Here is a 14227-nt window from a genome sequence, read left to right on the forward strand (position 1 = left end):
AGAGAGTGTGTAGACTGGGCTTCTTCCTCATGAGGGAGTTTTTCCTTTCCACCGTTGCCTTCACGCAACTTAAGCCCAGTCTTAAAACTGGACAACGTGTCAGCCCTATGGACAGAAACTATAAACTGGTGAGAGGAGCCTCATAACTGAAAGATCTTCCTCCCATTCTGATTTTACAGGACTAATTTGCGATAAACTCGTTTTAAACCAAGAACACAGATGACAACAGCAGATCATCATTTAAAAAAGCATATACAGTAAAATGGAAGAAATTATATAAAAAATAGACAAAAAGAGCTGCATTATAAAGTTATATAAAATACTAAAAACAGAAAGATGTCTGCGTTGGTTTTTGCCATGAACTTGGCAGATGTTTAAAGTCCCTTAGAGCGGTCAAGGTCGAGAGCTTCAGATCTTTTTGCAAGATATTCCAGAATAGAGGAGCGGAGTAGGAGAAGGCCCTTTTGCCAAGTTTAGTCTGCAATGAGGGAGCACTGCATGTAATAATGTCCTGAGAGCGCACGCTGTAGCTGCACTGACAAAGTGACAAGTAGTCAAGTCAAGTCAGATTTATTTATAGAGCACATTTAAAACAGAAACTGTTACCAAAGTGCTTAACAAAAATATCACATCATCAAATAAAAAGTAGCAAGATATATTTACAGCACATGGAACAAAAATATAAAACCAAAAACAATTAGAAACAATGAAATACTAGATCAGATCACGTTGTGTCAAAAGTCAAGGAATAATAACAAAAAGCATAAACTCAGTCAGAAACAATGAAATACTAAATCATATCAGATGACCTTGTGTTAAACAGGAATAATAACAAAAGCATAAACAGAATCAGCATCAATGAAAAACCAGATCTAAATCCGATCACCCTGTGTTAAATGTCAGTGAGTACAGATGTGTCAGTGAGTACAGATGTGTCAGTGAGTACAGATGTGTCAGTGAGTACAGATGTGTCAGTGAGTACAGATGTGTTTTTAGGAGAGATTTAAAAGCAGAGACTGAGGTGGCCTGTCGAATGTTGATGGGCAGATTGTTCCAGAGTTTAGGGCCCACGACTGAAAACGCTCGATCTCCTCTGAGCTTCAGCTGGTTTTTGGTACGGCCAAAAGCAGCTGGTCTGATGATCTCAAAGCCTGAGAAGGAGTATAAGGATGAAGAAGGTCAGAGAGGTATGATGGTGCAAGGCCGTTAATGCACTTGAATGTCAGCAGGAGAATTTTAAAATCAACTCTGACACGCACAGGAAGCCAGTGAAGAGAGGACAGAACCGGAGTAATGTGCTCAAACCTGCGAGTTCCTGTTAGTAGCCGAGCTGCAGCATTTTGTAGGAGGAGATGTATGAAGGCAACAGACCAAGAAGTGATTTAAAGATGAAAATGTACTAATGAAGAGAGTCTGCATGAAGTTAACGATGTCCAGTTAACCAGTGAATTCTGGGTATAGTGGTGGGTACGGTAGTTACAGCCAGTTGTGAATCTTAGCACACCATGATAGACAGCATCCAACATCTGCAGGGTAATGCAGGGTAGCATCCATGCAGTATTGTTACATGTTTTGAGAACATGAGTTGATTAATGGTTTCTTCAAAACAAGTACTACCTGCTTTAGAATAAAAATTATTGTGTTTTTTTCAACCTTTATTTAGACAAATAAATCCCATTGAGCCTTGAGGACTCATTTACAAGAGAGACCTGACCTGTTTTGACTCTTCGTGCAAAATATAGATTGGAAAATCAAGTTCAGGTTATTGGAAAACGTTCAAATGAACATTTTATTAAAGCGTCTCAAATGTTTGTGGCATTAAAAATAATTTACAATGTTCTGTTTCAAGCTGTAAATGGAAACGAGAAGAGCCTGAAGGTTGCCAGAGCTGTTGAAGAACTTGTCTTTAAGACAAGTAGATTTTAGTTAATATTTGTTTGTTTGTTTTTCACTTAATTTTGTATTTTTATTATTTCTTCCATTTTGTTGTGAATTACATGCTACATGGTTTAGGTGAAATAATTGTTTAAAACATTAATGCCTCTTTTGTTGAGAGAAATTCTTCATTAAAACAAAATAAATAAATGTTACGTTGAGGTTCCCGGATGTGGGCGGACCCACCTGGCAACCCATGCTAGGCTAGTCACGAGCTTCCGTTCTCCGTTCTTTCTCAGCCCAGCACCGTCGCCGCGGATGAGCGCGTGGCTTGGACGAGCTGGTAAAATTTGTCATAATTTTACCGAAGTCAGTCAGCTAAGAGTTTTACTCGAACAACGCCGACATGCCGGCATATTTTCAGCGGCCAGAAAATGCTCTGAAACGAGCGAACGGTGAGTAGGAACGCTGCTTCGTCTTTCACTGGCGTTACAGATTCAAGCTAACTGCGGCTAGCTTAGCATGTTAGCTGCTAACATGCTAACTGCGGCTAGCTTAGCATGTTAGCTGCTAACGGCGTTAGCCGCCGTTAGCATGTTAGCCGGTGGCGGGGAAGGCTTCGTGGTGCTATATCACTACCCAACGTTGCTAACCGGCTTGACCGTTTAATGCCTCTGTTTGATGCTTAATGTCGGGTTAATTTTTGTAAACTGATCGCAAGGCTTTTTAGATGTTACTGACAGTAATGTTGTCAAATTAAAAAATTGCTGGATTGATGTTTATGAAATTCTGCTCGGGGCCTAGCTAGCTTGTAATCGCTGCGTTCCTGCTGTGTTAAGTTGCGTCTCTAAAATATGTCTGAACAGAATTCCTTGAGGTTGGCAAAAAGCAGCCGGCCTTGGACGTTCTGTATGATGTCATCAAGAGTAAGAAACACCGAACATGGCAGAAGATCCACGAACCCATCATGCTCAAGTACCTGGAGCTCTGTGTGGATCTGCGCAAGAGCCACTTGGCCAAAGAGGGCCTCTACCAGTACAAGAACATCTGCCAGCAGGTGGGGAAGAACATGTTCATGTTTTTATTGTTTGCATTCTTGTTGATTCTGTTGTGACGTGTTTAAATGAGTTTCCTTCTGCCAGGTAAACATCAAATCTCTGGAGGATGTGGTTCGGGCTTACCTGAAACTGGCAGAGGAGAAGACTGAGACCGCCAAGGAGGAGTCTCAGCAGATGGTCCTGGACATCGAAGACCTGGACAACATCCAGACCCCAGAAAGGTGAAGCAGCTGGTGTATTTTAAACATGTAAACATATAATTAGACAGTTTTTAATTTATTGCTTTGGACTTTGATCATAATTGAACTTCTGGGTTTATGTTTGCATTGTAGTGTGCTGCTGAGTGCCGTCAGCGGCGAGGACACGCAGGATCGTACGGATCGTCTGCTACTCACTCCTTGGGTGAAGTTCTTGTGGGAGTCTTACCGCCAGTGCCTGGACCTGCTGAGGAACAATTCCAAAGTGGAGCGACTGTACCATGACATTGCTCAGCAAGGTATTAACATTGCAATAATATCAAGTCGTCTTTTTTTATGATTACCTGTTTTTGTAAGGTGCATTAGTGTTAAAGTAAGAACTTTTGTGTAACGGCAAATTATGTGCAGAACAAAGTCTTATTGATCTTTGCTCATTTACTAATGTCTCCGTTATCAGTATCAAAAGTTATGTGAGCGCATTTTGTACCTCTATCACCAGACTTTGTGTAAAACTGACAGCACGTTTAGTTTAAATATTTCATTTTTGAGATATTAGCATTATATTTATGTAGCTTTGCTGTGTTTCAAACCCCCAAATGACCAAAGATCTGAACTATCCCTTTAATGTTATTCTGCATGAAGTGGGGTGAAGTTGATCACATTATTTAATATCTTACCTGTTGTAGATATCTTTTGGAACAATTTCAGTTTGAGAAAATAAGGTTTACTTCTGACCATACTAAAGAGCAAACAGCTCCACAATATTTATATTTAATAACCTTCCTACAGGACTCCTCTTCTAATACGTTGTTTATTTTACTGGACCTTTTATAGACTAGACCTCAGTTGTTGCAGAAAATGATGAAACTGTTTTGTTTTTTTAAATTCCGGCAGCGTTTAAGTTTTGCCTTCAGTACACCCGTAAAGCCGAGTTTCGCAAACTGTGCGACAACCTCCGAATGCACCTGGGTCAGATCCAGCGACACCACAACCAGAGCACCGCCATCAACCTGAACAACCCTGAGAGCCAGTCCATGCACCTGGAGACCCGCCTGGTGCAGCTGGACAGCGCCATCAGCATGGAGCTCTGGCAGGTTTGTGTACAGTCGTTATCATGTTTGTCAGCAAATTATAGAATTAGTCAACCTGTGGTTTGGGAAATACCAGTAACTTTAAATTCATGTTAAAGTTTGTAACTAAACGAGTCCGAGATCAAACTAAAGGAAGTCACTGATGCAGGTTTTTGTTTTTGTCTCTCCAGGAAGCGTTTAAGGCTGTTGAGGACATCCATGGCCTCTTTGCTCTCTCCAAGAAGCCTCCAAAGCCTCAGCTCATGGCGAACTACTACAACAAAGTTTCTACTGTTTTCTGGAAGTCTGGGAATGCTCTGTTCCATGCGTGCACTCTCCACCGTCTCTACCACCTTTCAAGGGAAATGCGCAAGAATCTGACCCCAGATGAGATGCAGAGGTGTCCCGCTCGTTCTTTACAGAGTAGAATTTATCTTTGCCTGTGACAAAAATAGATTATGATGCGTAACTTTGATCTGCAGGATGTCCACCAGAGTCCTCCTGGCCACTCTGTCTATTCCCATCACTCCTGAGCGTACGGACATCGCTCGACTGCTGGACATGGACGGCATCATCGTGGAGAAGCACCGCAGGCTGGCAACTCTCCTGGGTGTTCAGTCCCCACCGACCCGCCAGAGCCTCATGAATGACATGGTACATTAAGGGCCTACAGAAGGACCTTTATGTTTAAAAGATTTAAGCAGCTTTTTACGTTTGTTTGTTTTTTATTGTATTTGTAGGTGAGGTTTAACCTGCTGCAGTATGTAGTGCCTGAAGTGAAAGAGCTTTACAACTGGCTGGAGGTCGACTTTCATCCTCTGAAGCTGAGTGGAAGAGTCACAAAGGTAAGAGCTGTTTTTATTGTTTGTGTAAAATAACTGGCGGTTTCTTATTTTATGGCTCGCTGTCCTTCAGGTGTTGAACTGGGTGAGGGATCAGGCTGAGAAGGAGGCAGATCTGCAGCAGTACGTTCCACACCTGCAGAGTAACACCATCCTCCGGCTGCTGCAGCAGGTACATCCTCTCCTCATTGGACTTTCTTAAATTCACCTTAACCTGGGAATAGTTGTGACCCGTTGGTTTTTGTTTGATCAGGTGGCACAGATCTATCAGAGCATCGAGTTCAGCCGTTTGGCCTCCCTGGTGCCATTTGTGGACGCGTTTCAGCTGGAGCGCTCCATAGTGGACGCTGCGCGGCACTGTGACCTGCAGGTGACTCTAACAGCAGTTTTAGTGAAATGTTGACTGATAAACTTTGTCTAAAGTATCTCAAATGTGTTGTTGCTATCGCTGCAGGTTCGAATTGACCACACGTCTCGGACGTTGAGCTTCGGCTCTGACCTGAACTACTCGACTAAAGAAGATTCTCCCGTCGGCCCGTTCCTGCAGAACATGCCATCGGAGCAGATCAGAAACCAGCTGACCGCCATGTCTGCCTCTTTGGCTAAAGCCATCCAGATCATCAAACCCACCACCATCTTGGTTAGTCCACCATCTTTCCTGACAGACGGCAGGCGTGTTCAGTCATCTTCAGCCTTTGCTGGGATGTTCCTCACGCTGCTCAGGATTTCCTGTAAAAGTCACAAAAATATCTCGGAGCATGCACAAAATGTATCCGAAGTGTCGGCGTTTAAGGCGTCAACCAGCTATAAACACAAAAATACGAGTAAATGTGCAGAATTTGCACCACATTTTATTTTGAAAGCATCTGGGCTTTGTTGCCACTTTACAAACTAAAAGTTAAATTTGTCAATGAACGGATTTTTATTGAACTTGTTCTTTTTCCCACAGCGCTTTGTTTTGTTTCCAAGCTCTAAAAACCATCTGTTTATTTTCAGCAAGAGCGCGATGAGCACAATCAGCAGGCCATCGCGGCGTACCTGAAAAACGCCCGCAAGGACCACCAGCGCATCCTGGCTCGCAGGCAGACCATCGAAGAGAGGAAGGAGCGCCTGGAGAGCCTCAACATCCAGCGGGAGAAGGAGGAGCTGGAACAACGAGAAGCCGAGATGCAGAAAGTCCGCAAAGCCGAGGAGGAGCGCCTGCGGCAGGAGGCCAAAGAAAGAGAGAAGGAGCGCATCATGCAGGAGCACGAGCAGATCAAGAAGAAAACCGTTCGTGAGCGACTGGAGCAGATCAAGAAAACTGAACTCGGCGCCAAGGCCTTTAAGGACATTGACATCGAGGTAAAGAGTGGGCGAGAGGAACTGCTGGTTGAGTTCAATTTTCTTGGTGGCACTAACGAGTCTGTTTGTTCAGGACCTGGAGGAGCTGGACCCTGACTATATTATGGCTAAACAAGTGGAGCAACTGGAGAAGGAGAAGAAAGAACTTCAGGAGCGCTTGAAGAATCAGGAGAAGAAGGTCGCCAGATGACTGATTGGATCATCTGTAAACTACACGAGTCGTGTTCTCACCGTTATTTCTCTGCAGATCGACTACTTTGAGAGGGCGAAGCGCCTGGAGGAGATTCCTCTCATCAAGAAAGCCTACGAGGAGCAGCGCATCAAAGACATGGAGCTCTGGGAGCTCCAGGAGGAGGACAGGGTACGTCCACAACAGCTGAACATGAACAACTCGACGCTGAGGTTAAATCTGGACGTTTGTTTCCGCAGATCAACAACATGAAAGTTGAGCGAGAGAAGGCTCTGGAGCACAAGAACCGCATGTCCAGGATGGTGGAGGACAAAGACGGCTTCTTGTCTAAAATAACCGCCGCGCGCAGCTTCATTTACGAGGTACCTACGTTCAGTCAGGGCGGAACTGACCATCGGCTTGTGTGGCTCCGACAGCAGAATTATTTTTAGTCTTGACGTAAATAAAGAAAGTTCAGAACCTTTTTGTCTTCACAGGAAAAGCTGAAAGCGTTCCAGGAGCGTTTGGTGGAGGAACGAAAGAAACGCCTGGAAGACAGAAAGAGGCAGCGCAAAGAGGACCGGCGTCACGCGTTCTACCGCCAGAAAGAGGAAGAGAGGCAGCGCATCCACGAGGAGCAGCTCAAGAAAGGTTGTTAGCAGAAACTGTTGAATTCCCGGTGCATGCAGAAACCCAAAATATAGCTGTGAAAGTTGATGCTTGTGATAGTCGTTTCTATCTTGCACTAAAGTAAACTCAGTTCTGTCACTAAAGGAGTTTGAGGTGTAAATAAAACGAGAGCTGGTAAAGAGTCCAGAAAACCTGTTTTACAATAATAATAACTTTTATTTATTACGCACTTTACCTTCACAACAGATCTCAAAGTGCTCCAATGAGTGAGCATCAGAAAACATGGAGACAAAAAGCAACCGAGAGGAGGAACAACCAGGAGGACAATGCCTCGCAAAGATCACATCAAAACTCAAAATGCAAATAAAATACTCAAATAAGAACTATGGGTGCAATAAAAAAACTAAAGTACAATTCAATCAATTAAAAATTAAGTAAAAAGAAAGTTTTTAAGACCTTTTTTTAAAACGTCACGGTCTGTGGGGTTCTCAGATACGAAGACAGGAGGTTCTGCAGAAATTAAGTTGATGGAAGTTGCTGGTTAAATTATGATTCACCGACGCCTCTTTGTTTTTTACAGAGCGTGAAGAGCGGGAGCGCCTCGAACAAGAGCGAAGAGAGGAGGAGGAGAGGGAGTACCAGGAGCGTCTACGGAAACTGGAGGAGCAGGAGCGCACGCAGCGCGCTCGCCAGCAGGAGATCGAGGAGCGAGAACGCCTCCGCGAGGAAAAGAGACGGGTTCCGCCGGAAGAAAAAGAGAAGGTCTGAACGATGACTTTAAACTTTACGTCAGCCAGTTGGTGTCTTATTGTCGGTGTGGGTGTTTTTACAGGACTGGGGCGAGAAGGACGAGACGGGTTGGAGACGGCGCACCGAAGGAGGGGAATCAGAATGGCGGCGTCCCGTTCCTGACAGGTGCGGACAGTTTTTAGATCCATTCCCGGTTTACTCGGCACCCCCAGGATGTTACAGATGAAGTTTTTTAAATATTGTTTTAATTCAGCACAAACAACAAAGTTCATGCTCAGTTATCAGGTAAAAACCATCAAAGTTGAGTCAGGTCCTCTGGACAGTTTATTTTTGTTCAAACGTAAACAAGTGACTACAAAAATAACTACAAGTGTTTCTTGTAAACTTTCCAAAATAAGACTACAGTGATGTCTATAAAATTAAACCTGTTCAGATGTTTTATAACGACACCAAAAACTTAGACCTTTATAACTTTCAAAGTTTGATTAAATGACATAGCTGTCTGCCATACTTGCCTGTATGGCCTCCCCTGCATCTGTCACTGGAGTTGTTTTTCTTTCACACAGCTGGTTTTTATTCAACAGGCAGGTTTTTCTTGAACTAACCTTGTTTTTGCCGTAGAGAGTTGAAATGATGCCTGTCTCTTGCTTTTCTGTCGTGGCTGTTACCAACATGCAGTAAAAACAAATCACTTAAAAACGTGCACGTCCTCAGACAGTGGTGATCGTCAGCTCACGCTAACCGTCCAGAAAGTCCAGACTGAACCATCACTACACATGCACGCCCTTTAGATAGTGGATGTGGTAAAACACGTTAAATAATGATGAATCATTTGTTTTGTTACAGTGAAAGTGTAGTATTTGTGCTCACGGTTATATGAAACACCGGCCCATTCCTATTCTCTGGATTTTAGCAGGCAGGAAGATAAACCAGGCGGGGGTCTAAGGTGTTGGGTCAGGATTGCAAGCCTGAGATAATTTAGCAAGGATGGTTAAATTTAATTTTCCCATGTCACCTCTATTTAAGCAGCCATAAACACAGAACAGATTGCTCTTGACAGAGCTGGCCTGGCAGCACCAGCAGGTTGAAGGGTCAAGTGAAGGGAAACAATAGTTAGACAAAACTATAAAATACAGAAGTCAGTAACAAGGAAATCATAAATTACATTAACAGTTCATTCCATCCATCTATTTTCTTCTACTTATCCGGGTCGGGTCGCGGGGGTAGCAGCCTAAGTAGGGAGGCCCAGACTTCCCTCTCCCCAGCCACTTGGTCCAGCTCCTCCAGGGGAATCCCAAGACGTTCCCAGGCCAGCCAAGAAACATAGTCCCTCCAGCGTGTCCTGGGTCTTCCTCTGGGTCTCCTCCCGGTGGGACGTGTCTGGAACACCTCACCAGGGAGGCATCCTAAACAGATGCCCAAGCCACCTCAACTGGCTCCTCTCGACATGGAGAAGCAGCGGCTCTACTCTGAGTCCCTCCCGGATGATCGAACTTCTCACCCTGTCTCTAAGGGAGAGCCCAGACACCCTGTGGAGAAAACTCATTTCGGCCGCTTGTATCCCAGATCTCATTCTTTCGGTCACAACCCAAAGCTCGTGAACATAGATGAGGGTAGGAACGTAGATCGATCGGTAAATTGAGAACTTCGCCTTTTGACTCAGCTCTCTTCACCACGACAGACCTGTACAGCGCCCACTTCACTGCTGACGCTGCACCTATCCACCTATCAATCTCACGCTCCATTTTTCCCTCATTCGTGAACAAGACCCCAAGATACTTGGAACTCCTCCACTTGGGGCAGGACCTCATTCCTGACCTGGAGAGGGCACTCTACCCTTTTCCGGCTCAAGACCATGGCCTCGGATTTGGAGGAACTGATCTTCATCCCGGCCGCGTCGCACTCTGCTGCAAACCGCTCCAACGAAAATTGTAGATCACGACTTGATGAAGCCAACAGGACCACATCATCTGCAAAAAAAAACAGAGAAGCGATCATAAGGCCACCAAAACGGATCCCCTCAACACTTTGGCTGCACCTAGATATTCTGTCCATAAAGTTATGAACTGACTCGTTGACAAAGGGCAACCTTGGCGGAGTCCAACTCTCACCGGGAACGAGCCCGACTTTTCATTTAACCTTTCTTTATCCAGGTAGTCTCATTGAGCTACAAGAACTCATTTTCAAGAGGGACCTGTTTAGGGAGCAGATGATGGAGGTTAAGGGCCTTGCTCAGGGGCCCAGAGTGGGGTGAATGAGGGTGGAGGGAGGTGTGGGTGTTTCACCTTTTCCACCCACATTTTGATGTTGACGGTACTGGGAGGTGAACCTGTGACTTTCCGATTACAAGCCCATCTTCTAACCTCTGCGCCACCACTCCCCGACTTACTGCCGATAATGTGGACCAGGTTCTGACACTGGTCATACAGGGACCCAACAGCCCATATCAAAGGGGCTGGTACCCCGTGCTCCCAGAGTACCCCCCACAGGGCTCCCCAAGGGATGCGGTCGAATGCCTTCTCCAAGTCCACAAAGCACATGTTGATGTACATGTTGGGCAAACTCCCACGCACCCTCCAGGACCCTGCTGAGGGTGTAGAGCTGGTCCAGTGTTCCACGACCAGGACGAAAACCGCACTGCTCCTCCTGAATCCGAGGTTCGACTATCCGACGGACCCTCCTCTCCAGAACCCCCGAATAGACCTTACCAGGGAGGCTTAAGAGCGTGATCCCCCTGTAGTTGGAACACACTCCACAGTCCCACTTTTTGAATAGGGGGACCACCACCCCAGTCTGCCAATCCAGGGGAGCTGCCCTCGATATCCACACAATATTGCAGAGTCGTGTAAGCCAACACAACCCCACAACATCCAGAGTCTTAAGGAACTCCGGGCGAATCTCATCCACCCCTGGGGCCCTGCCACTGAGGAGCTTTTTAACCACCTCAGTGACCTCAGCACCAGAGACTGGAGAGTCTGACCCAAAGTCCCCAGGCTCCGCTTCCTCAGTGGAAGACGTGTCGGTGGGATTGAGGAGGTTTTCAAAGTATTCTGTCCACCGACCCACAACATCCCGAGTTGAGGTCAGCAGCACACCACTCCCACTATAAACAGTGTTGGTGGCGGCGTACCCCTTTCACACACACACCCCCGAGATGCCGAATGGTGGACCAGAATCGCCTCAAAGCCGTACGTTAGTCATTCTCCATGGCCACTTCGAGCTACTCCCACGCCCGAGTTTTTGCCTCAGCGACCACCTGAGCCGCATGTCGGCAAAGTCTCACAGGAGACTCTGCCAGACGTTCCCAGCAAACCCTCACAATACGTTTGGGTCTGCCAGGTCTGACCGGCATCCTCCCCCACCATCGGAGCCAACTCACCACCAGGTAGTGATCAGTGGACAGCTCCGCCCCTCTCTTCACCCAAGTGTCCAAGACATGGTCGCAGATCAGATGAGACGATGACAAAGTCGATCATCGAACTGTGGCCTAGGGTGTCCTGGTGCCAAGAGCACATATGGACACCCTTATGCTTGAACAAGGTGTTCGTTATTGACAATCCATGACGAGCACAGAAGTCCAACAACAGAACACCACTCGGGTTCAGATCATGGGGGCCGTTCCTCCCAACCACACCCCTCCAGGTCTCACTGTCATTGCCCACATGAGCGTTGAAGTCCCCCAGCAGAACAAGGGAGTCCCCAGGAGGTGCACTCTCCAGTACCTCCTCCAGGGACTCCAAAAAGGGTGAGTAATCTGAGCTGCTGTTTGGTGCATAAGCACAAACAACAGTCAGAACCTGTCCCCCCACACGTAGGCGGAGGGAGGCTACCTTCTCATTCACTGGGGTGAACCCCAACACAGGCACCAAGATGGGGGGCAATAAGTACGCCCACTCCTGCTCAGCCCCTCTCACCAGGGGCAACTCCAGAGTGGAAGAGTGTCCAACCCCTCTCAAGGAAACTGGTTCCAGAGCCAGAACCATGCTGTAGAGGTGAGTCTGACTATTTCTAGCCAGAACCTCTCAACCTCACACACCAGCTCAGGCTCCTTCCCCACCAGAGGGGTGACATTACACATCCCAGTAGCCGGCTTCTGTAGCCGAGGATCAGACCGCCAGGGTCCCTGCCCTCGGCCACCACCCATCCCACATTGCACCCGACCCCTTTGGCCCCTCCCACAGGTGGTGAGCCCATGGGAAGCGGGACCCACGTCTCCTCTTCGGGCTGTGCCTGGCCAGGCTCCATTGGTAAAAGCCCGGCCACCAGGCACTTGCCAGCGTGCCCCATCTCCAGGCCTGGCTCCAGAGTGGGGCCCCGGTGTCCCGTGTCCGGGCGAGGGAACACTGTTTCCATCCATCTTTTTCATCCTAAGGGGTCTCAACAACAGCTCATTGTCAAAGTTAAACGACAAGATTACTAAACATGAAAACATTTACAAGTATCTTTCAAAACAGCTTTTAAACTATTTTTAAAACTAGGAACTGAGACAAGTGAGGTCAGACCCAAAGTTTTTTGAAACAGATTCCAGTGAGATGGAGCAGCAGAGCCAGACTTGGTCTTTACAGTTGTTAATACTGAGAGGATCGGCTGTTCTACTTCCAAACAGGTGCTTGTTGCAGTAGTTGAGTTACATATGGAGGTAAATAACCAACATCTTATAAATGAGGGTAAACCAATGAATTTCCCCAGGAATATGTAGAGAAGACCATTTAACAAGAGTAGAGGAGACGGTGATGTTCTATAAGGAGCATTTGTAACGAAGCCAACAGCAGAGAGATAAACTGTGTCCAGCTTATGAAGGACACCCTTACAAGCATGTCTGTAAATTATGTCTCCATAATCCAACACAGGGAGAGTGGCTTTTTCAACAATGGTGCGTTTTGCAGCCAGTGTAAACTAAGATCAGTTTCTATCTAGATAACCAAGTCTCGCTTTAACCGTAGATTGTAAAACATTAACATGACGTGAAAAGGACAGAGCTCCTTCAATCCAAATTCACAAATATTTATAAACTGTTACCTCTTCTGTAATATCACTGTTTACAGTGGTGAAGTCCACCGAGGTGGGTATGGTTCCTCCTCCATGGCTGAACCACATGATTTTAGTTTTCTTGGCATTTAAGGACAATTTTAAGTCAGAAAAGAGCTGCTGGATTTCAAGAAGACCACATGCAATGGACTTCACAACGTCATCTGGAGTAGAACCAAAACCATATGGAATAGTGTCGTCAGCATATAAATGGATGGAGGCCTCACTAACAGAAAGCAAGATATTATTTATAAATATGGAAAAAAGAGTGGGATCAAGAATGTAGCCTTGGGGTACACCTGACATAACTGGAAGAAACTGAAGAATGAAAGTCAACCTTCACTTGCTCTGAACTATTTGAAAGATAATTATGGAACCATGCTAGTGGCTGTCCTGAATTCTAATACCATACCATACCATTTTATTTATAGAGCACTTAAAACAGCGACAAGGCCAACCAAAGTGCTGTACAGACAGAAACACACAAAGCAAAATACAAAATGAAGTAAATCAGAAATATAGACATAAAAACGATGCAGATACGGTCAAGTTGCTTCAGTAAGATGGAACGATCAGCTGAGTCCAAAGCTTTTGCTAAATCAATGAACTTTGCTGCACAGTTCTGTCAGGAATCCATACAGATGTTCTGTTGAGAACTTTCAGAGCGGCTGTAATGGAACCATGCCCTGAACAAAAGCCAGATTGGGTCCTGGACAAAACATTAAAACCTTCAAATAATGTGTTAACTGCTTATTCACCGGTTTTTCAAAAACTTTTTACACACGAGGGAGAAGAGATACAGGTCTACATCTGTCTGACTTCCACTCTGCAGGAATTTCAGCAATTAAACAATTTGCGTTACAGATTGCGATTGCAAGTTTACAGCTTCCGGGAGGAAATGCATCCGACTGAGTGGTCCCTTGAACAAGTGTTGTGTTCTTTGCAGGGACTGGAGACAAAAAGGCCGAGACGATGATAAAGAAGACAAGCCTCCGTTCAAGGGAGGAGAGGACAAAGGACCTCATCAAGGTTTTGATGAGGATCAAGGTCAACGTGGAACTGGCGATGATGAGCGTCCTCCACGCAGAGGAATGGATGATGACCGTGGACCACGGCGGGTGTTTGACGATGACCGCGGTCCAAGACGTGGCTTTGATGATGACCGCGGTCCAAGACGTGGCTTTGATGATGACCGCGGTCCAAGACGTGGCTTTGATGATGACCGCGGTCCAAGGCGTGGCTTTGACGATGACCGCGGTCCAAG

At 46.0% G+C, this 14227-nt stretch overlaps 1 protein-coding gene across 2 annotated transcripts in view; it reads left to right on the forward strand.

Moving 5' to 3' along the window:
* Positions 1–2153: 2153 nt before the first annotated feature.
* Positions 2154–14227, forward strand: part of eif3s10 (eukaryotic translation initiation factor 3, subunit 10 (theta)) — a 13621-nt gene continuing 1547 nt past the window's right edge. Inside the window, exons 1-20 of one of the 2 annotated variants that reach the window (XM_037677792.1) lie at positions 2154–2330; positions 2742–2932; positions 3018–3154; positions 3266–3429; positions 4025–4224; positions 4392–4600; positions 4683–4854; positions 4941–5045; positions 5116–5214; positions 5296–5412; positions 5497–5682; positions 6039–6386; positions 6460–6564; positions 6634–6747; positions 6816–6938; positions 7053–7206; positions 7766–7947; positions 8018–8100; positions 13910–13972; positions 14069–14227. The exon at positions 14069–14227 is cut by the window's right edge and continues 341 nt beyond it. In XM_037677792.1, coding sequence (XP_037533720.1) covers positions 2282–2330; positions 2742–2932; positions 3018–3154; positions 3266–3429; positions 4025–4224; positions 4392–4600; positions 4683–4854; positions 4941–5045; positions 5116–5214; positions 5296–5412; positions 5497–5682; positions 6039–6386; positions 6460–6564; positions 6634–6747; positions 6816–6938; positions 7053–7206; positions 7766–7947; positions 8018–8100; positions 13910–13972; positions 14069–14227 — 2960 coding nt within the window. In that variant the 5' untranslated portion in view covers positions 2154–2281. Of the gene's footprint in view, positions 2331–2741; positions 2933–3017; positions 3155–3265; positions 3430–4024; positions 4225–4391; positions 4601–4682; positions 4855–4940; positions 5046–5115; positions 5215–5295; positions 5413–5496; positions 5683–6038; positions 6387–6459; positions 6565–6633; positions 6748–6815; positions 6939–7052; positions 7207–7765; positions 7948–8017; positions 8101–13909 lie in introns of both variants that reach the window. The other variant, XM_037677784.1, reaches the window with a different exon arrangement.

This window comes from Nematolebias whitei, chromosome 1 (genome assembly GCF_014905685.2).
Source record: "Nematolebias whitei isolate Nwh7 chromosome 1, NemWhi1, whole genome shotgun sequence".
In the NCBI taxonomy this organism is placed as follows: Eukaryota; Metazoa; Chordata; class Actinopteri; order Cyprinodontiformes; family Rivulidae; genus Nematolebias; species Nematolebias whitei.